The sequence below is a fragment of the Biomphalaria glabrata genome, chromosome 10, assembly GCF_947242115.1.
Source record: "Biomphalaria glabrata chromosome 10, xgBioGlab47.1, whole genome shotgun sequence".
NCBI lineage: Eukaryota > Metazoa > Mollusca > Gastropoda > Planorbidae > Biomphalaria > Biomphalaria glabrata.
Window position 1 is genome coordinate 38,869,921 of NC_074720.1, and position 24,021 is coordinate 38,893,941.

The 24,021-nt window shown below is 33.9% G+C and overlaps 1 protein-coding gene across 2 annotated transcripts; it reads right to left on the minus strand.

Moving 5' to 3' along the window:
- Positions 1 to 297: 297 nt before the first annotated feature.
- On the minus strand, positions 298 to 16,327 carry LOC106066149 (transcription elongation factor SPT5-like). 2 transcript variants are annotated; one of them, XM_056045285.1, is made up of 25 exons: positions 15,880 to 16,327; positions 14,008 to 14,265; positions 13,564 to 13,654; positions 12,975 to 13,107; positions 12,731 to 12,862; positions 12,508 to 12,607; positions 12,158 to 12,292; positions 11,919 to 12,035; positions 11,372 to 11,532; positions 11,094 to 11,199; positions 10,797 to 10,872; positions 10,132 to 10,286; positions 9,344 to 9,499; positions 9,095 to 9,192; positions 7,248 to 7,317; positions 6,990 to 7,115; positions 6,751 to 6,876; positions 6,138 to 6,336; positions 4,957 to 5,062; positions 4,142 to 4,381; positions 3,442 to 3,623; positions 2,655 to 2,789; positions 2,142 to 2,254; positions 1,559 to 1,654; positions 298 to 778 (listed from the first exon to the last, which is right to left on the minus strand). In XM_056045285.1, exons 2-25 carry the CDS (start codon positions 14,251 to 14,253, stop codon positions 632 to 634), a joined length of 3,246 nt encoding a protein of 1,081 aa, XP_055901260.1. In that variant the 5' UTR covers positions 14,254 to 14,265; positions 15,880 to 16,327; the 3' UTR covers positions 298 to 631. The 2 variants fall into 2 exon arrangements, with proteins under 2 accessions (XP_055901260.1, XP_055901259.1); XM_056045284.1 differs by having other exon boundaries at positions 15,875 to 16,327.
- Between the last annotated feature and the right edge of the window lie 7,694 nt (positions 16,328 to 24,021).

A 24,021-nucleotide genomic window follows, 5' to 3' on the forward strand; every position in this document is an offset into this window, starting at 1 on the left:
TCTCTTGCCTGGTATCTGATACAGGGGTTGAAGAAAAGCTGGATGGACAATGTAAAAGAATGGACCAGCCTCGCTTAATATCCTACCAAGGACAGCTGCTGACTGGGAATAATGGAGGAATTTGGTTACAGGATAGCACAGCTAGAGACGAAGGAAAAGATGAGACTCTTACTGCAACTACAAATAAGTGTTAGAAGCTTTGTGTCTAAGTGTGTGTGTAGTTCTTAGTTAATGAAAAAAAAGAAAGTTTGTAAGTTAATAAGTTAGCTTCAAAGATTTTTAAAAAAAAAAAAAAAGCTTTTTAAAAATGACTTTTATTGTACGTTTTTATCGAAACAACAATAATTTTACATTGAAAATTCAACCTATCCAAATGTTGAGAAATATAACTTTTAGCATTCTAAGTTATTTTTTCATTTAACCAATGTCAAAGATATAATTCAAATGTCTAGAACAATCATTTTTAAAAAAAAGCAAAAAAAAGTATATTCATGAAATTTATTTAAAAACTGGGAAAGTCCTACATCTCAATTTGTCAATGGTTGTCAAAGTAAAGTCAAGTTCAGTATAATGTCCAGTCTCAAGCCTTAGTCTAGCGCTAGATAGGTCTTGTCAAGGAAAAAATCAAGGATCAATCTGGCATTTTACACAGAAAGTGAATAGGTAACATCTGGATCTTGGATTTTTCTTCTCTGTCAAATTTAAAAACTCCTTCATCCCCATCCACACTCATGAGTGAACCAGTGGCCTCTCTGTCATCACCAGCAATGATCTTGGCCTGGTAACAAAAAAAAAATTAAAAATGATAAATAATGCTAGGTAATAAACAGGACAAAGTCGATTGCTGTAAGGCTGATTTTTTTTTTATAAATTTAGACATTTATTAAACCCTAGTCCAAAGTTCCAGCAAGGGAAAAAGGAATGGATGGACTTTCTAATTACTAAGTACTGTTGTTTTTTCTACATGAACAGATGGTCCTTCACTAAAGAAAATTATTACAACCTGTTAATGTGTTAATCTAGTCACTCATGTTGATTAAATTTAATTTCACAGTCTGACTCTTTCTGTCCTAATTAATGATACTATCGTTGATTTTACCCCACTTGATTAAATTAATTTTCAGTTTTATAAACTCTAGTAGTGTTATATAAAAAGAGCATGCATTCTCATAAAATTCTATACCACAAGTAATGCTTTCTGATTGCAAACAAAAATGTTATTGAAGTTTAATCGTAACAGGGTTGAATGTACCAATGTGAAAAATGAACACTTCTGACAGAATGTAGAAAATAATTACAGAGATAAAGAGTTAAATCAATGATTTGCCTCTGAGCCAGACTTACAGGAGGCTACCCTACTTTAAACATACTATTATAGCTCAGTGCCCAGTGTTGTATTTCAGTCAAGAAAACATTCTGGTACATTGACATGAAATTTGAAGCAAATTTTCACAGTTTGTTTTGAACTAGATGATAACAAGGTACATGGCAAACAAAAATTTGTTAGAAATCAACAAGAAAGGGCAACCTTGTCCTAAGAAAAAATAATACAATTTACCTTGTCGCCTTTCTCAGGCAAAACTGGCTCCAGGTGATCACAGGTAATGTTGACAGTCTTCTCTTCATCTGTCAGGTACACAGTACACATTCCACCCTGAAGTCAAATGGTTAAAAGTAATATCAACCAATTCTTTAAAAAACTACTGCCATTACAAATAAGCAAGAAAAAAAAACATTTTAAAAACTTTGACTTTATTTGAAGGAGGGTAAAGTAGAAATTATCCACCCACATTTCATTATGGAAACAGTCTCTGCAGTAGAATGTGGTATATCAACAAAAAGAAAAAAAAATATTTTCAATAACAATATAATCTAAGTGTGGAAACTTGAGAGAGAGCATCAGAATGTTGTTAATTCAAATAGTTATAGATGTTTATTCTTTCTCAGATTAGTGAAGTTTGGATTGTGATAGACCAAGACTTAGTCCAACTTTAAAAAAAATAGGGCTTTAGTATTTTTTTTCCAGTATCTTAACATAACTGTCTACTATAGTGGTTAAATTGTGATGTTCCATAAATACTATGTTGAGTGCATAGTGAAACTGACACTTCTAATGACAAACACTTACAAGTTCTACTTACAGATATATTTTTGATCACTCCAGTTTGATAAATCAGCTTAGAGTCCTCATGTGATGCTTTGATCTTCACCACAATATCTGTAGTGTGCCAGTCTGTCAAACTTAGCTCCATAGCTGTTATAGAAACAGTAAGGAAATGATTTCAGATGTACAAAAAGTACAGCTCTATGCATTAATCATATACATTGGTTTAGCACCAGCCATGCAGATATTATAATAGGAAATTGTATAAAAAGGAATATTTGTTTTCAGTGTGCAGATGATTATTGAACATACGATTATTTGGGCTCTGCCTATTGCTTAAAGTACAAGGAATAATTTAATCATATTTATGACTTATCAATTTAATTTTAGATTTTGGGATTAAATCAGCCAAAACATTAATAACAAAATTTTAAAAAAATCCATATTAAAAGATACAAGCAATATATTTAATCACCCAAAAATGTTTCAAAATGTAAAAAAAAATACAATTTTGAAAAGCCACACAAACAGACATAAAACAGAAACTAACCACCACCAGGTGTCTGAGGTGTGAATGGGGCTCCAGGTGTCATAGGGCTGTACCCCATAGGTGACGGGGTACCAGCAAAACTTGCTGGACTGGGGCTAGATTGACTGGGTGTGCCAACATAGCCTGGACTCTGAGCTGTAGATGGACAATGTGACAATTACAGATAAATACCTTCTTTATTTGAATGCATTTTTTTTTATCCAAAATCTTGGGAATCCTTAAAACCTAGATAATTCAGCTTAAAAAAGAAATGTATTATTTAAGTCATTAAAAAAGAAATTTAGCTTGCTAGAAGTTGTACATTTATAGAATTGAAAGAATTTCAAACAAATCTTTTTAAACAAATCTTAGCAAGCATGAAAGTCTATATTTCTATTTTCAAATAATATACAGTTTTCTGACGTAGGATAAGACTAATATTGAGAAGATTTCACTATTCTTCAAACTTCATTGAGTTATTTCACTAGCAGAAGAAAATTGCTAAATGGATCCAGACCACTATTCAGAGACATCTCAAAACTAGAGTATGATCCAGACTTTAGAACAGTAGAAAGCCAACTAAATAAATATGAACTAGTCTGCCAAATGGGAGTTGTCAATCTGACACTTTAGGAGCTAAGGCAAATTTTCAGTTGAAAACGACATTAATAGCTGAGAAAAATGTAAACTGTAACCAAACCATTTACCAATAAACACTCAACAAAAAAATAAGTTTTAATAAATTACAACACTTATATTCTGTTAAAATGTCCTTACAAGGGACAAAAAGTATACTCTTTACTCTGACCTTCAAATCCTCCAGGAGATGGGGCTGGGTAGGGGGAGTAAGCACTTCCAGGTGTCTGTGGGGTATATGGCCCCATAGGACCAGGGGAATCGGCATGGTAACCAGGTGTAGCTGGGTTTGGTGTTGCACCGAAGTCTGCCGGTGACGATGTATCATCATAACCAAAATCAAAATCATTATTCCTTGATAGATAAGAGGAGAACATGAAAATTACTTACATTTAAATACACGAAATAAACAACTAAAAAATATTTGTTTTAATAAGAGTCAATTTGGAGGGAAAAATATGATTTTAAAAAGTAAAGATTATGTCTGACACTTAAGGTTTAGGTAATCAGCTTATCCACCATCATTCTATATGGTGAAAGTCAAGTATTTGGTCATGGTTGTCAAGGAGATCTAAACAAACAATCCTTGTCACTGCCATAAAGGATTCTTTCTCTAAATGACACAAATAGTATGAAACTTTGAATCTAGACAGGGGGGATATCCGATTTAGAACACAATGTAATTAAACAATTGTGTCAAAAGTTATGGTATTAACTACTAGACACTAAAACACTATTTTGTTGAAAACATATTTATTAGATCTTCTAAAAAAAACATGCTGCCATCAAAATGAAATTGCAAAAAATAAATAGAGCCAGTGTATAGAGTGTTTTAAATATATAAAGTGTTTTCAAGCAAAATGACTACATACCGAGATGGAGTGTTGGCATTGGATGGATCCCAAGCACTTCCTCCTCCACCACTGGGTGTACGCCCACCAGACTCGTGAGATGGGGTCGCTCCACCATAATGAGGTGTTCGAGATCCATCGTGAAGTGGTGTCTGTGCCCCATACATTGGCGTTCGTGATCCATACATGGGTGTCTGTCCTCCATAACTTGGAGTGCGGCCACCATATGTTGATGTCTGACCACCTGAAGGTTTGGCCCCACTGTGTCAAAATAGAAACAACAAATGCAGCCTAAGGTTGACATCAGTCCAAGTATTTTAAATTTATTTTTTTTTATAATTGCTAAACAAAAATTTTTACGATAAGGCTTATATAGCTGCATAAAAACTAGACAAAAAAAGATACTATTATAAAATTAAGTGGCAGTTTCAGAGCCAGATATGTAGTGATCAACAGTATCTAAACGTGGCTATAGCCTACAGAACAATACAGAAATTAGTAAACTAGCTATTTTTAGCTCCAAGCATAATAATTATTTTTTTTTTCAACTAATAATAAATTCGGATGCATGTTTGTTACATTCAAACATTGAATAAGGAACTCAAACCAGATCATTTTGTAATTCTGTTTCTTATAATCAAAATCAGACCAACATAACTTTGAACCAAACTATCGGATGCTATAATGATTGTCACCTAGTTGGAGGTTATGAAAAACATTTCATGAGACACAGAGAACTCCGAATAATATTTTCCTAATGACCATAAGATGTCAACACAAGTGTTTCACTTCTACAAGACTACTGATTCACTGGTCATAAAATAAACTCTACTCACGTAAGAGTTGAAAGACGCAGTCTGTCCACAGAGATAGTTTTACATGAGGAATGCAACTCAATACGAGCTGTAGACTCTGTGGCATCCTTAACAATACCAATGTATCCTGAAATGAAAATGTAAAACTAACATTCAAAGCTATGAATACTCTAGTAATAATTTAGTGTAATTAAGGAAGAGTTTGAGTTTTTTGGCACATCGGCACACTTTAGGCCATGTCGTGCCTGTAATCCCTAAAAGGTTGCTCTCCCTTCGTACCACAAGAGCTAAATTTTATTTTGTTAAGTTATTAAAAACAAGGTCTATTCACAGTTAAAATAGTAAAGATAGTGAAAATTTAATAATTTAGTAAAAATCTTTTGTAAATATTATATGTTCACAATTTCACAAATCAAATCTTCGTAGACAACCTCACCACCTGGACAAAGCCCAGTACCTTCCAGGGTCGACACTATTGAACAGTGTTTTTAAGTTGTGAGCTCTAAGAAATTTTCCCCTAATATCCTAATATCTGGGGCAATCAATGAGGATATGTTCCACGGTGAGACGAGACTCACAGTACTCACAAACAAATAATTTAGAAATGATTACAGATAAAATATTCCATTTGATAAATGCATAATGTTAACATTTAAAAGTGGGTTCAATACTAAGGAGAGAAAACTAATGATATTGTTAAACAGTTAGCAAGCAAACAGAAGGCGCTCTTTGGTAATGTTAAGTAGCAAAAGATGGAAGATTTGAAGCTTTAGTGATGTTACTACGAATTAGTTGTTTTGTAAATAGAAGAAGTTTTGACTTAGATCTTAAGACAACGAGCAACTAGTAAAAACTAGAGGATGTTTTGAGAAAAAATAGCGAAAGATAAACATATGTAAAAAGACTACTTTGGACGGCTTTAGAAAGAGGAGCTTTTTTTTTTTTTTTTATAAACATAGAGATTTAGCTTAACGGCATTCGACGGTTCCCTTCATTATTATTAAATGTCTTGTTCAATATTCAATATCAGTGTATACTAACATATATTGTTGGGCTTTGCCTATGTTATTTGAGTTCGCTATTTGAAAGCTACCTACATTTTACTTATCTGCACAAGACAGCGCGGAAGCACCTAACAAGGGAGATCAACAGAAGCTAAACACATGGTCTGAATTAAATTTAGTTTTAAATAGTCAATTTACCCTTGAATGGTCCCTGAATGATGCGTACTGTCTGACCAATGATTTCTCTATCTCTCTTGGAAAGTCCACCTCTGCCGGCACCAGCTCCGCCACCTCGACCCCTTCCTCTCTCACCTCCTCCTCCACCACTTGGATGCGCAGGACTTGATATTCTAGGAGACATGGGAGCAAAGCCACTAAAGTTTTGGCTGGTATTTTGCTGGAGACAAAAAATATGTAAAATAGCTTCACCAAAATATTTGTTAAATTAGGAAACTAAAATCATTCTGCCTGAATACTTCTTTAAACAAGGTGACAAAGAGAGTTTGTATTCCACTAACTCCTAGGTAGAAAACTAATACCTACATTTACAACAGTGATATTGAATAAACTAATATCATAAAGATCATTATTATTAAGACTTTGTTAGGAGAACAATTAAAGTATTTGTGGAGTTAAAAAGTCTATCTAAATCCATTCAACGGATAACACAAAGTACCTCTTTCAGAAAACCCCACAAAATACTATTGCATCTATATAGGGCAAATGAAAGTGATAGTGAAATCAGATTTTTTTTTTCCAAATAAAAAAAAATATTGTCAACTTTGATTTAAAATAAAAAGGGACGGCAAACCTTTCCTCCTCCAGCAAGGGTCAAGTGTCTAGTCCTACACACAAAATAGCCTCCATTTTCTGTCATCAGCCTTGAGTTTAAGAACGCAAAGTTTCTGTACAAATGCTTGATTTCACCACTTCGACCCTAGACAATTACAGTTGGGTGAAAATTTAATTGAACAAAAACCCCAAAACAACAACAAACTATCATGCATTAAGTATGTTTTCCAGGAATGATATTAAGTGACAGAATGTTACCGAGTGTGGTCCATCAATCACATTAACAATGTCTCGAACTTGAACGTTATTGTTTTCTGAATCTAAAGAAACTGCATTTCTTGTATCTTTCTTTCTTGTGATAGACTGGGGCTTGACATTGATTACCTACAAAAGTTTCAAGAAGACAAACAAACACATGTAAACCATTTTTAAATTAAATACTGATTCAATTTTGAGCTGGAAAAAAGCCTATGGACTAATAGAGATAATTCAAGAGAGTTTTTCTTAAAAACTTACCTTGTTGTGCATGCTGAGAACTTGGAAATTTTCTTTCTCTAAGCGAACGATAACCCCAACAGTTTGGGCACTGAGAAAGGAAACAAGAAATTGTAACAGCTTTGTATTTTGATCAAAGTTTGGAACAATATAAAAAATTAGTAATTCAGACCTGCCTACCAAAAAAAGTCCAAATGCGTAACGCTGATGGTCAAATTGCGTATTTTGGCACCAGAATGCGTAACACTTACGCGATCCACTATTAGATCTAGATGTCATGATTAGATCTACAATCTAAATCTAGATCAATACGACAATAGAGATGATATCTAGCCTAGATCTGGATCTATGTCTATATAAAAATTATAATGAATATAATCTACTCTAGATCTGGGCCCAAGGACTCAAGAGTGTTACTGATGCCGTGGATCAGCTACAAAACTTTCGTAGGCCTACCTTCATCCTATATCTATTCTATACTACGAATCTAGTCTAGATCTAGACTAGATGGTAGTAGATGTTATCGATCTAGATCGATCTAGTCAATCTAAATCATACAACTAAATTGGATCTAGATTCTAGATTGTAGAGTAATGTAGAGAATCATGACATAACTAGCTAGATCTATTCCTGTATTACAATTTATCTAGATTCTAGATCTAGAATCCAGATCTAGATTAGATATCTACACTGTCACTCAATGTGTTTTGAATCGATAGCACTTCGATATTTTTTTCTATACAAATGAATACGGGAATCAGCGATTCAACATAATTAATTTCTACTAATGAAGTTACAAAATAAAAGTCACGTTGGTGTATCAGCTAACTGACGGTACCAACCATCCACTCCCTCACTCTCGCGTTCTTCATTTCTTGACTAAATCTATTAATTGCTTTTAAGAACAAATCAACGTATAGATCTGGACACAATGTGTCCCCCCCCCCTTTTCTGTCCCCCCCCCCCCAACAGGATGGCTTAGCGTGACCTCCGTGACCGCTCGTAAGCTTGTCAAGAGAGGGGGAAAAAAAGGATACAAAATGCGTAACGCGACGGGTTAAATGCGTATTTGCATACTGATGACTGTCATTTTTGGGAGATTTTGCGTAACGAATACGCATTTTGCGTAACGGTAGGCAGGTCTGGTAATTTAATCCATTTAGTTTCAACCATTAAAACAGTATTGGGATGATTTAACGTTTTAAAGTGTTCCATCTATCTTTCATTCAAAGAATTTCCAACACTGTCCTTGAAAGATACACCACCATTAGGATTCAAGGGCACAGTTACATCTGGTTGAATTCTTTGTTACAGTTTCCCAATCTTCAATAGTATTCATCTTTGACTTTTTTTTGTTACAGATCTATTTGTTAATCCTGCCTGCCACTGCCATCTCTTACACATGATACTGACTATTTAGAGTGCATTCTTTGGGTAAGCACCATAATTTTTTTGTGAACAAAAAAGCATTACTAATGAATACATTGTTCATTTTTTCCAGAATTAGTAAAAATTCAACTCTGATAATCTTGTGATAGATTACTTATGCCTTCTATGGCACAAAATAAAATTGATGCACTTTATTATCATAGCATTGTAGGGACTTTCTGAGTACTTACTAGATCTTGAATACTTTTATTTAATAAGAAATATTCTTTTCCACTATTTTGAGAAGAAGAGATTTTTAAAACATTTTATCAGTTTTTAAATTTTTTTCAATCATATTGTGAAATACATTTTAGATGTATTTCACAAGGATAAACTTCTCCAATTTAAAAAAAAAAAATTCTGCTAAAAAAACCCAAGGAGATAGATATGGTAGGTCTTTACTGGAATCAATAGTCAACCCAGATACAAAAGTTACTTACTCTAACATAACTAGATCACCAAACTGATACTGTCCAAGTGAGTCCACACCAGTTGCCATGTCAGCACATAACTGAATGTCTTTTGGCAGAACTTTGAGCTACAAGAGAAATAGAGAACAAATAAAATAAATATTCAAGTGGAAGTCAAGAAGAATGCAGGATCCCAACACTAGATCATATTATATACATTTTTTATACCAACTCTATAACTGACAACCTCCTATGACTCCTACAGTTCTAATGGCTTACCTCATGCATGGTGAGATCAGAGAAAAGAACCACCACATTGTCCTCCACCCTGACAATTAGTCCTGTATCTCCCTCGTAACGTCCAGCTATTACTTTGACATGGTCTCCCATCTTGAAATACTTCTTCAGCTCATTGTAGGGAAACTCCAGTGGATCCTAACAAGGAGAAAATACAAATATCATCTCACTGTGATAAATATAATGATATACGTGCATTCTAATAATAAGATATTGAAACAATAAATGAAGCTTGTAAGTTAAAAGACAAGAGACTCTGCAACTTAAAGGAGAAATAAATAAAGAAATGAAGTTTATAACATAAAAGATAGTGACCAATTGAAAGAATTTCAGATGCTAGGAAAATGATGGTGAAGCAGCTAAGACTCTGAGTTTGGATACCAACAGAGGCAGGAAATTTGGTCACATTGCTGGTCGCAATATCCATGCTAAATATTAGTCAACAAAACATTGAAACCTGCCCAAAATGACCTTATAGTCACACATGACTGATACAAACCCTGGCAGTTTCTATTTTCAGCAACAATTTTTAAATGTGTTAAGGTGCCATTCATTGCTTAAGAGCTTAAGACTCTGGGCCTACATAAAAAGCATCTATTAGTTTTGATAATACTTCCAGCACAAAAACCTTGAATATTGTGTTAACAGTATGCTTGTGTAAATAGTACAATGACTGCCAACCTGTTAACTCAATGAGCTAATGGTAGACATACTTCTATTAGTAAAAATCTGTATGTAAAATAACATTTAACCAACATTTCTTGACTCACCTTGAGGTCCTCATGCTTTGGTAGTATTGTGATCTTGTTCCCATCAACTTTGATGACCTTGCCCTGAAGGTGCTGCAACTCACCTTCAGCCACTACCACCACATCCCCAGGCGCCATAGTGTGAGCAATTTCACTCTCCTGCTTCTCTGGAACCACTATTGCACAGTTAAGGAAAAAGAGTTTTCTTCATGATATCAAAACATTTTCAAGTGAACCAGCAGACACCACATTGTTTGAGGATTAACTCTGCCTAGAAAATGGTGCGGCCACCACATTGTTTGAGGATTAACTCTGCCTAGAAAGTGGTGTTAGACTTTTAAAATATCTCCCAAAGACATGTTTCCTATAAGGTATGTCATCTTCCTTACAGAGTTTCACAGAGTTTTCTGATGTGCTTTTTTCCTCATCTACATGTGCAAAAGCACAAAGTTGTTTGGAATTCCTAAGTCTAGACTATTACTTTAAAATATTAAAAAGTTATTTAAAAATGTAACTAGAAATTTGGTTACCTAATTTTAATTAAAATTGTATTTAAATGAAAATAATGCCATTTTTTAAATTCATACAATCGTTTCATTATAGGTCACAGTGTCATAATAAGCATTTACATTATAAAAGTCTCTAGCAAACTCACAAGGAAATCAGATAGGTTAATCAAAGGATACACTCTACTTGCATTCCCTCAGGCTGGTCCTCAAACTTTTCTAGCTCTGCTAATGTTGGCTTAACACCTTCAGCGATCTGAATAAGTAAGATACAGGAATCTCATTTTAAATGAATAAGTTACTCCATAATTGTGGACATTCACTTTTTTTTTTTCAAATGAAATTCAAATGTACACATACACATACCTAAAACACATGTTTAAAACACCATAAGTATTCAGCCAAAAATTCCAACATGATATACTTAGAGAGTTGCTTTGATATTTTTTTTAATGTTGAAAAATTCAAACTACTTACAATTGCAGACATGGCAAAAATTTTGAAGAGAAAACCTTTACGGTTATATCTGTTGCCTTCAAACATGAGGAAATCACCATCAGATGTGACCTCACCACCAATACTCCTGTAGTGAGCAAAGAAAGAAATAATTATAAAACTATTACAGCTAGATGCACTCAATTTGATTTTATCTTCTTTTATTGGACAATAAGAATAGGACTGGGTAATCAACCATTATTCTGAGTAACAATGTTATGACTCTAGAGGGTCTCTTGTATCGCTCAAGACAATGTTACCTAATAGCATCAACATCAAACAGTTTTTGTGGTGGCCGCCGTTTCCTCTTCTTAGAATCCTGATTGGCAGAGTTTCTCATAATGCCCCTAGCCCTTGAGTAGTCTATACGAGGAATCAGTTTCAGTTCGACTTCATTTTGAGACGGATATACAATATCAACCTGTAATTAGACAGAAGGCACATAAACACCAGCAGAATAATGACCTTCGCCATGATTAATGGAAGAGAACTATCTGAACTCATAGAATAACTTGTTCAGAAACTTAAGTTCAATATCTAACACGGTTGGTATTGTTTTTGTCTAAACATGACAGGGAAACAAAACATAATAATTAAAGTTTTGAAATAAATTATCATTAACATATAACTAAGAGATAGACTTATTTAAAAAAAAAAGAGAAAGACAAGCCTCAAAGTTACTTAACCTTCAAGCTGTTAGCCTTCAAATTTAGATCTGAATATATATTTTTTTAAAGATTTGTCATTTATAACTATCGAAAGATCAACATTTATAACTATCGAAAGATCAAGTAATTCAAGACATACCTGTGCCAAATCATCTTTGAATATGCCTCTCTTCAGTCTGACCCAGGCTTTAGGTTTCAAGCTGGCTGTTTCCTTCACAACTTTTAATACATCTGTCATCTCTCGAATGGGAACCATCTAGATAAGATTTATATGTGTGTGTGAATAGTGGTAAAAGTGAAAAATAGTGCATACTAGTTATGGGAATATTGACAATTCAATTCAATACTCTAACACTGTAAACTACATAAGAACCAAACCTGCTGTTTGTAAAAGCCCATCCTCAGATTTCCAATGCCTTCAATGGCTTGTTTCACGTGAGTTTGTTTGAAAGCTTCTATGTAAATGTATCCTTTTAATCCTTCTTTAGCAACAACTGACTTGATTTGAAGAGGCTAGGAAGAAAACACACACATAAGGAACTGAAAGTTGGGTTGTTATTTTTTAATTTGTGTTTCTAATTCAAATGTTCACTCATAAGCAGTATAACATATTTCTTTTAATATTTATTTTTGTTATTCAAATTAAATGATCCAACATATAATATTTTGTACACTTTGTATTTGTATACTTGCTAGTATTGAATTAAAAGGAATTCGTCAGAACAAACCTCTTCTGTGAACTGGTAGGCAATCATCTTCCTCAAAACATGAATGACTGTTGCCTTTTCTTCACCCATTCTACATTTGACCACCCACAAATTAGGATCTCTGTTTATTAAAGAAAAAAAAATCACTATACATTATGTTCTGTAATTGAGTTACAATTACAATGTTTTTCTATACATTACAATCCAAGTCAGTTTGCACAAATACTGAGATTAAGTTTCTTACTTGACACCAGGCAACCGTCCTTGCTGAGTGATTTCATCTGTCATTTCCTCTCCATCTCCATAACGTTCAGCAGTTGTCACATTCCCAAACTTTTGTCGATAGTAATTCTCAATTTCATCTTCTCGTTGACTCCTGTAAATCATGTCTTGAATTGAATCATTTGATCCACAGATATATTTAAAAATTATTGACAACACCATTCAAATATTTTCCTAGCCGAAAGTGTCAAGTTTTCTAGACTTACTCCCAAATATGTCTCAGTCTTTGATGGCTTTCAATCTCACGCTCTGTAACATCGTATGTTGACTTACGGTCAATGATCTCCTCAGCGCCGTCCTCCCACTCACCGTCGTCTTCATCATCCTCATCATCAACATCTGAGAAGAAGACAACCAGCACAAGATGTGACACCAAATGATTATTAGAAGTCAATTAGGTTCTCTCACCATGCAAGCAGTCTAACACAATGCACATATCAAAAGATGTGCTTGTTACTAAGACTAGTTTCAGTATCATTTACACAGGACCGAATAAGAGAATTTATGTCAATCACCTATCTGTTGATATAACTTGGAACAAAAGGAAGAAATAACACTCTGTGAGGGAAAATCAAAACTACAACTATTCTGTTTAATGAAGGTTGTTAAATAAAAGCACTCTTTCAAGGAAACAAAAATTGTGTACAATTATTATATAGAAATTTTTCTGTAGTAATCTTTTTTTAAGAAATGAAAAATGTCCTATAATAACGCTACAATGTTACTGGAAAGTGCTTAATTGCTTTAGCGTGAATTTTGGTCAGACAAAGATGATCTGAAGATAAAATTACTCACCGGCCTCATCAATGATAAAGCCTAAAGCTCCCTTTCTCTTTTTTTTTCTCACTCGAGTCTCTTCTTCCTCATCTTCCTCTTCATCGTACTCCTTCAAAGCAAACAAAAATAATTAAATTCTAACGTAATTAAATCTTTTCTTTATTTTTTTTTTTTTTTTATTACATTTAATTACATCCCCTGATACATCTTATTTTTTAAAGAGGTCAAAACTAAGAGGATACAAAGTCCACCTTAGTCTAGGAACTAGTTCTTAAAGATACAGAAAAAAAAAGGGAGTGGGTAGACTCTAATAAACCCGCTTTATAAAACTTCAGTTATTACACATACAAGATTAATATCATTAAAAAAAAACAACTATTGCATAAATAGAACACAGGAATATACATGAAATAGAAATATATATAGCAGAAATAATCTTATTAAGACTATGATGAATCTTACATCTTCATCTAGATCTTCTCCTTCGGGTTCTTCCTCGTCTCCATCTTTTTCCTCGCCATCACCTTCACTCTCTTCTGCTTCATCATCTTTTCCTTTAGACACATCTTGCTCATCGTCACTGTCAGCGGGCTTGTCACTCCCTTCTTTGTCACTCTCCTCGTGGTCGCTCCCATCATCCTTATTGCTCTTTTCGTCTCCTCCATCGCTCTCATTGCCCGAATAGTTACTTTCCTCACTATCTGACATGGCTGAATATACCTGAAAATAGATGTTGGTTCTGTAAACATTAAACGTCGAGCTGCTAAACTACCAGCATTCCTACAAGACTTAACTAGGCTGACACGGACATGGTGAAGAACTCATGGTTGACTGTTTTGATGAAAAGGAGTTTTTAATGGAGAAAGGAATTTTATTTTCAAACTCTAACATAGAAGTCATCAGTTTCAATGGCCAGTGACCAACCACCTTTACTTTCCCTAACCAACTAATGTACCCATCAGTGTGGGGTGGACTCAGAGGCATCCTAAAAATCATGAAATTCAAAATCTTTACTGATATTTCAACCTGAGACCCCTAAGTTTGGAAGCCAAGCGCTTAATCACTAAGCCACCATGTCACCAGCAGATTAACAAGAACATATTAGGATTGCTGTCACTGTAATGTAGGTATCACAAGTGAATGTGTGTATGTATGTATAATCTATTTTTTTCAATACACATAATATAAACTTTTAATCAACTTCTCTGCATATCACACAATGCACTTTCTACTTTTCACATTTATACCGTTAGCTGTTAAATAAAATTTAAAAAGGGGGTGTCCAAACAAATAATAATGAATTCAGCTCATTCTCCTTCCTTGAACACAGCAAAATCGTAATAAGAAATATTGGGATTAATAAATCAATGATTTTTTCAATGAATAAAACATGACCTAGATCGAGATATCTAGAATATATTATTTATGAATGAAAGAAAAAGTGCGGGCTGCTAATTTGAAGCCAGAGACCATGCCCACTGCAGGTGATCACGCGAGATGAGCTGGCGGTGAGGAGAGGTATGCTAAGCGTATAGTGTCACAAACTATCAAACAGGCAGTGGAGGGAAGGGGGAGAGAGTCATGAAAAGAATTATAAGCATCTATGGGAGGGAGGGGATGTTAATTATGAAAACAAGAAGAGGGTCCTTGGATGGGAATTAAAAGAAAGACAGAGAGAAAATACAATTAAGTAGCCTAGTTGAAAATATCATGTTTATAAAATTAAAATAATTAATTTATAGCTCTATAATCTATATAAATTTATTTCTGTTTCTACACATAGATTATATATAGGTATTTAAATAAATAAACTATATACGATATATATTATTATATATATATCTATATATATATATATATATGAGGATATAGACTATAAATACATATATTGCAAAAGTGAATCTACTTCTTTTACTACAATCTAAATAATTTTTAATTAACACAGACATAATTTATTAGCAATTACATAGTGGCCCAATTGGCCCAATAGTGGTGTTCAATGACGGTGCTCACTGTTCAACTAAAGGAGAAAGCCCAAAAACTGCGTTCAAAATAGGAGCATGAAGTGACCCAATTTATTTTAAAATAAAATCTTGACTATGGGTGGTTAACTTAAATACAAAGGAACACAGCTATTTTTATTGTCCTTTACTTTAGTTGCAAAATAAGAATCTGCTTTCAGTTTTTTTTTGTAAATTAAAGTAATTAAACCTTCACCAAATAAAAATTTGACCTAGCTCCCGAAAGTCTGTGTTCATTTAATATTATAAGAAGCTACCATAATGCCATAATTATTAAGTCAATTTAAGTTAAAGCTATTCCAACCTACCTAGCCTAGTCAGTTAATAAAATCAAGAATCAAGTTAAGATATGACCTAGACTAGACCTAGTCGGCCTAGATCTAGAGTCTCACTCTTGAGTCTTGTGAATACTTAAAGTTGTGGACGTGAACGGTGAAGTCAAGTCTTACTTAACAAATCTAAAACGTCAACAACTGGACAACTTCAAGAAGAATAAATAATAATGAATGATTCCTATTCCTTGTCAGGCTTGTCAAACAAAGTTGAGTATAGACTCCAGACTCCACCGGAGAGCGTAGATCTACTATTAAGTAGAGCTAGACCACAAATCTACAACTAGACATAGAAGTTCAGAACATGGACCTAGTGCTATACTAGAATAGATCTAGAGTCTAGATCTAATCTAAATCTAGTACTCGTAAAAAATTATTGAAGTCTAGACGATCTAGACTAAGACGTCTAGATATTCTAAATGTATTCATAACTTCCGGAAATGATATTTTCTTGTAGTGTTGCTAACTCTCTAAATATTTAGTCCATCGTGGTTCGATCATGACCATCCAGGGGGGCTGTTTTTGTGCCTCTTCGTGTGGCTGGTGAGACCCATTTAGCCGAATGTTCGGCTGCACACTGTGCAGGTTATTGCAGTTGAAGTTTACGTCATGTGCTTCCCGTCTTCTAAGTGGCAGATTCAGTGCTGAAGGCTTTCAGAGATGCTTTGAGGGTGGAGCTGAAGCATTTTCTTGTACACCTTGTAATTGCTTCACTCTTTTTTTTAATTGACCACAAAAAGGTCTTTATAGGTACGGGAGTCTTTCATCCTGCAGACCTGGCCTGCCCAACGCTAGTGAGACTGCATCAGGATTGTGTGGATGCTCCGCAGACCCGCTCTTTGGAGGACTTCATTGTCAGGCATTTTATCTTGCCATAAAACTTTCAGAATTTTTCTGAGGCAGATCATGTGGAAGTTTTTCCTGTTCCTTTTTTTTTTTCAATGTCATTTCTGTATACCGTCTATGTCTCTGAGGCATAGTGCAAGGTGGGGAGGTTAACAGCCCAATAGACCCCTAATTGAATAGACCACCGTCAAACCTGTGTATTAGATTTATTCCATTACTATCACTTTTTTTCTGTTCTGCTAACAGAACAAAAAAAAAAAAAAAAAAAAAAAAAAAAAAAGCGATCTACCATTATATAAATGGAGTGATATTAATAGACATGGTGTTGGAGATTAGTTTAATGTTAATTGAGTTTGGGTAATAAGAAAAAAAAAGTTGCTTCAAGTTCCAATTTAATGCGTGTTTCTGTTCTTTCCAATGGTATTTAATTTATTGTCTTCTATGGTTCTTCTATTGGTAAGCCATCTTAATTCTATTCAAGTATCTGATGATACTGCGAATACCTTTAGCCAAACAATGTTGCTGGAAATATAGATCTAAATTATTGCTGTCATTTGTTTTGTTTTACATTTCAGATAAGCCATATTTATTAGGCCTATTTATCCCAAACTTTATTGACACTTGCCGTTTCTTAAATTATGATACATCAGCTGCGTGGAGAGGGGGGACCATATAGCTGAAGGTAATCATGTAATTGGATTTCTATGAGATGATCCATATTATAGTCGCTTTGTGACTGAAGGAGGCCATAGCAATAGAGATCTACATCCTAGCCCATTAACTTCCCACAGGACAGCGCAGATCGTGGCGGACAGGAACACGAAAATCCAGAGTCAGGGATGCAAATATTATCTATATCTATAATTTATAAATCTATAACCAGGAAGCCATCCATTGATTAGCCAATGCGAATTGTGCTGCTTTTGATGTTGATGACATTTGTTTGTAAAATGTTTTACATGTTCCGGATGTTCCTTCAGAGTTGAAGATAATTTACTTCCTAGTCCAAACCTCCGGCAAGACGACGGGGGATGGGAGAGGGCAGAGTTTGATTCCGGGACCATCGATAAGTCCGAACGACAGTCCAGCGCACAAAACGCATTACCAGGCTAGAACATTTGCCCGAATGCCTGGCCTATAAAGTATCTAAATTGGCAACTATGTTTAAATTAACTTCGCGTTGTTTTTCTCTTCCTGTGTTTATGAAAAAGGAGACAAATTATAATTAAAACAAAAATCACTAAAAACGTAGGTCGCGTATTTTTATGAAGTAATAATTTAATGTAATTATGTAAACATCTAAAAAGCCCACAGGTTTATTTTTTACATTTAATTATCGTACCTATCGTAATTAAGTATCGCAAAAATCTGGCCAGTGGTTGCCAGGTGCTGCCTAGAGACTTAAATACGCCAGCTAAAAGCGGAAATTACCTAATTGTTTTTTAATATTAATAAATACGAATTAACAAAACAATTAATTTTCCACACTTTCATTATTCATACTTTTACTTTTAGCAATGCAAAAACACATGAGGTTTTTTAAAGCTACATATTAAGTTATAGAAATTATTTAAGGAAAAAATTTTTTCTTTAGGATTCGAATAAGAGATTTAATACAACAATTTTTTGTTTGAATAGCAGGATAAACATTTAAAGGATTATTTAAGGTACAAATCATATATTAGTGTATGAAAGAATTACATTAATGGGTTTTAAAAATTATTTTAAGCCACGACCTGTTTAAATGAAATCTATTATCGTAGACCCCCGGAGGACATCTCATAGACCCCCAATTTATTTTTTTACTTTCGTAGACCCGTAGAAGTCTTCGTAGACCCCTGGGGGTCTATATAAACCACTTTGGGAATCACTGATCTAGATATATTATAGATTTCTAGTTGTTTTCCCTGGTTTCGAAGAGAACTTGAACACACAAAAATAAATAAAATTTAAAAAAAAATGAAAAGGTCAACTAGAGCATTTATTATTATTAGCCTATTATTATGCTAATATTAAATGGATCCATGATCTATATAAATTTAAGTCTATTTTAGACACTTTATGACTTTATATTAGTTTATCTATATATTTTAAAGACTATTAGGCTAATTAGGCCTACACACGTGTGGTCATAGAGCTTCAGGTTAATCCATGATGCTGAAGCACCTTCAGTATATCTTATCCTTTGAATCAGAATTATTTTTTTTGAAAAGTAGAATACTATTTGCAATGCAGACCCATCACGTTAATAATAATTTAGCTAATCTTAACTCAACACTTTACTTTGTTAAAGTGTGTCTTTTTTTTCTAATTTAGAAACATTATTTTGAAGCGGAGCATTTTAAAAAATTCATAGATAAATAACATCCGTTGTCAATATGTAGGCTATACATTTTAGGCATGAAGCTGCCACAAGAAGAACAGGATCAGGACAACTAAAATCCAAACCTACCAAAACGGACAAAAACACACAAAAAAACACACACACACAACATTTTCATGTATTGCAATCAGTGGCGTAGCTAGGGTGGGGGGATGGGGGAGAATTTGAAAATCACCACGATCCCCCAAATGAATGTTCAAATTTTTTTTACATTAAATTATCTCATTATCTCATGTCATGACGTCGAATGTCAAAATGCTAGGGCCTCAAAGGAGGTCAAGCCCCCCCCCCCCCCCCCACAGGCCCCCAAATGATGGCAAATCCCTAGCTACACGTCACTGAATGCAATATTATAGATTTTTCTAGCAATGACTCTTCAAAATTTAAATTCAGGATAGAATGGAACATTTATCTGTGTTACTATTATGCAAAAGTTATCCTTTATGGGCAACTTGTGACTGATATGAGGAAAACTTGTTGCCCCCACCTCTGCCATGTGAATAAATTACAAGGTAGGCCTATCTTAATGTGATGAACATAGAAATAAATTCTTAGGAAGACAAAGCTCTAGACTGTACTATGTGGAGAGAGGAGGTAACAAGACAATCAAGGGCAGCAAGCAAAGTAGCTATGATCTCAGCAAGAGAAATGTAAAAAAAAAAAAAAAAAAAAAAAGAATGGCTTTCTTATGCACAGGCAGAACGCGCGAAAATGTCTCTCCAAAATAGGACTTCATAGCGACAAGAACTAGCACTTTACATGCTAATAAACCACACAAGCATGTCAAACATTGTCTTCCTGCAAGACCTGAAAAACTCTGTTACTGATACTTGCGGTACCGGTATAAAACAGCTCAATACAGCTCTTGTAAACCTCAACCATCCATGCCTCAACAACCACAGTAAAGAAACAGTTCTCTAGCAGATCTCAGACTACTCTCAGCACACATCAAAATAGAAGACAAGGAACAAGAACAAGAAAAAACAGATTTCTTAAAAAAAAAAAACACAAAAAAAAAAAAAAAAGCTTATATTAAGCCTACTTGTATCAATTAGTTTGGATCAGTCATGTAATTAAATTTGTAATAGATCTAGACTAACAATAAAAAAGCATTCATAAAATTTAAAAAAAAAAGGCCAAAATGACTTGAATTAGAACTCATGGGTCAAGCCTTCCCAAGCTAACATAAACTACTCTGTAGTGGAAAGCCTAAGAACATGGAAGATTGTATAGTTATCTATTGTTTCTATAGTCTCATCTTTTATTTCATGTGTTCACTAAGACTCAGACGACGATGTATAAAGGGGACTAATTCAGCTTATACCACCACTTCAGTCAAATACACATTCTTTCCCTTGTTTGAGATACCAAACAAAATAATTGATAACAATAATTAATTAGCTAATTGGTTATTTTTTTAAAATGAATCTTGTGTTGTCAGGTAAAAGAAATAATTGAGCAAAATTTCAGCTTGATCCGAGATTGGGTGTGGGAGAAATAACGTGTACAAACTTTTGACCAGACAGACAGAGTGAGTTGATATAGCTTTGTTAAAAGCAGATATGTTGGCCAAAGATAGGCGAAAGACCAAACATCATAAATTCCTCTCTATATGGAAGAAATGAACAATAAAATAGTAGAATAAACGAGAAATGGACCAGCTCTGATCCAAATTTCAAGAAAAACTATGCCAATAACCAACATCAATATTTTGTCTCTGAATCGGATACAACAGAATGAGACAACATATGTTCTGAAAGCTAAAAATAGGAACTAGTAAGATTTGCCCTTGTGAAGCATCACCAGAGAATGCCAACCATGTCCTTCAAAGCTGCATACTCTATCAAGAGGCCCAAACAAAACTCTGGACCAAATTTGCCCCATAGAACAAAAACTATAGAGAGAGCTGCCAGATCTAGAAATCAACATGCAGACTACTCCTCTGAAGCCTCCAACATAAATGAGAACAAAGAAGAAATAGCCATAACATATTTTACAAGATGAGTCATGTCACATTAGGACTGAGGGTGGCCAATGATTCTGAAATATTAAAGGATCTAACAACGTACAGTATTACATATAAGATAATTTTTATTGATCCAATCAAATAGAAATTCAGTTTGACTACAATTGACAACCTCAGCATAACTATTGTACAATAACAATATAGATGCAAATAGGAACAACATTCACACACGAAACACATACACACTCACAACCAGAGTTTTATAAATTAGACTTCTCGATGACGACAATCTTGTAACACTCTTACCGAAAGTGGGATGAAGGAGTTTTTAAATCTTACTGTTTTAGAATGGAAAGGAGACGACCACTTCGTTCAGATCTTATGTAACAGTGGTTTAATGAGTGCAGGTTATCTTTAAGAATCGAGTGTTTTGGAAAGGCATCTTTCATGAAAAAGCTCTTCGAGAGATGGTAGCTGTGTTAGAGTCATATGCGATGGTTTTTAATTAGTCTATTTAGTCTAAGTCTTGTATATTTTCACAAATAAAAACAAAAACACATTTTTATTTACATGTCGAAAATTATCGATTTAATCAAAGTTTTGCTCGATCTTTGTACAATAAATACAAACATATCTTACAGGAAAACACTTTGACTTCATTGTATAGGTTCATTCAATAATGCTTCAAGTTATAAATATTACTAACAATAAAACAGTCTCTAAAAATTCAATCATTGTCAAGAATTGAAGTAAGCGTGAAAATGTTTTGCCTTATCTCTGTAAATAATGACAGACTTCAACATGGTATATGGTGACAAAGATAACAACTATTGAACAAGCTAGAGTATAAAAGAAGTTGTACAATGTGAATGACATCAAGATGTTAGATAATCAACTAGACAAAAAGAGGAATACCTTCTTGAAGTCAATGGGAAGGCACCATCTGAATTGAGGAATAGTAAAACACCAATACTCTCTTAGTATCAACATTGAAACATTGGTCTCACAGCTTTACAATTGATTTTCTGTACAATTAGCAAGTTTCTAAAAGATAATGACTTAGAACATTCTATATTATATATATATTTCCCTGTATTTACACCTGTTCACACAAGTCTAATGCCAGTCAAATGATAGTGAATCAAATCCTGTGATTTCATGAAGATCACATCTACAATATCTATAAAAACAGATGCACAGGCACAGAATTCTTTTTTTCGTAATTTATAAGTGTTACTAGGCCACTATGACAACCAATTACCTTTGTTTTTCACACAAAAAATTTTTTTAGATACCATTAGAACTGAGTAGATTCAGCAATATTCTTGAATCCACAAAATTTACAAAATTAGGACCTTTGACTTAGTAGACAAAGACTTTACCATTTAGGCCACCATGCCTCATCTTTTGTGTCATAATTTACTCATTTTAGGTTCAAATTCTATGAAGTATTGGCAGATAATATTGCCATAGTGGGATTCACTCAGTTGCTATCTTTTTAAAAAAATAACTTGTAGAGACTGTACCTAGTGACTATACAACTCTAAATATCAGATAATTTATAACATTAACTGTACATTTTGTCAACTTAGGACTTAGCCCAATTAGTCATCTACATACTAGCCAAGAGGATTTTTCAATACATTAACATTAAATTTGATAATAAACAAGAAAAAATGTTTAAAATTTTTTTAAAGACAAGAGATATAGAGTGATTAATATTGGTCTTGGTTTAATAACTAATGAATGTTAGATTTAAAATGAATGCTAGATTAAAAAAATAAATTATTTTTAACCCCCTCCTTCCCAGGAGAAAAAAAATCCTGTTTAAGCGAATGTGTTAATATAATACCACTTGATAATATTCTAATGATAGGCCTTTAGATCTAAAATTATAGGACAGAGCACAAAATGTTCCTGAACATTAATCTATTAAAATACTAGCGCCTTCTTTAGAAAATACCTGAAGACGTAGAGTGTTCAAGGTAATTTTTTTTCTATTTATACTTTGAAAAATTGTAACGGTAAAACTAGAGTTTTTCCCAGTGTGGCCAACAAGCTATTAAATCTTTTCCCAACGATATACATCAATTGTCAAATTTCTAGGAAAATTGTTAGATGTTTTCAAGAACCATGTACGCCTATCCATCCATTCCGAAAGTGTGAGATGAACAGAGGCATTGTAAACAAGGTAAACTAGTTTTTGCAAAGGTAAATGGGGTGAAATGAATTTAATGCCTTCTTTCATCTCACCAAAGACAAACAACTTTTTCTTTCTACAAACATAATTGTTCATAAGATCTATCTCTTAATACAATATGTTTTGCTGGTCTTTCAATTACAAGTGGGAAGCGTGGTCGAGAGGCCAAGTGCGCTTGAACTTGGCTTGGCTACCTAGAAGGGGGCTTGAGGTTCGACACCAAACTCAGGCAGAGTTGTGTTTACTGAGCGCCTAAAGGCAGCACGGAAAACCAACTCCTAGATAACCCCTCCCCCCCACTGGTCCACAGATGAGATTGGACCAAAAGCGCTCTGAGCATGCTATAAGCATGAAAGTAGCGCAATATAAAAGCTATAATAATAATAATATTAATGATAATATAAATTAATAATAATGTAATTGCTTTGTGGACAGGTAAGACAAAAATTCATCAACATATGAGCATTTAAAAAGAGTTAATCATCACAAAAAAATTGAAAAGCAAAGTAAATTCTTTTGATGCTAAAAACATCTTTCCTAACGAGATTCAAATCATTAGATAAAACAAAAATTACAGTACAAATATTATGTAGTTAAATGATTTATTGAATTTTGTGGGTTGTGAACCCCCAGATGTATATTAAGTCAAAATCACCCTTTCATAAGGTTGAACAGTTGGCCCCTTTACATCTTCAATTTTCTTTAAAATGTTAACAAGTTTTATGAAG

Excerpts from the sequence above, each read along its gene's own strand:
- LOC106066149 (XM_056045285.1), bottom strand. The coding sequence starts at position 14,253 with ATGTCAGATAGTGAGGAAAGTAACTATTCGGGCAATGAGAGCGATGGA. Across the intron at positions 10,287-10,796 it reads TGAGGGAATGCAAGTAGAGT|TGGTTCCAGAGAAGCAGGAG; the intron begins GTATCCTTTGAT and ends ACTGTGCAATAG. Across the intron at positions 1,655-2,141 it reads GAGTGATCAAAAATATATCT|GGTGGAATGTGTACTGTGTA; the intron begins GTAAGTAGAACT and ends ATTTGACTTCAG.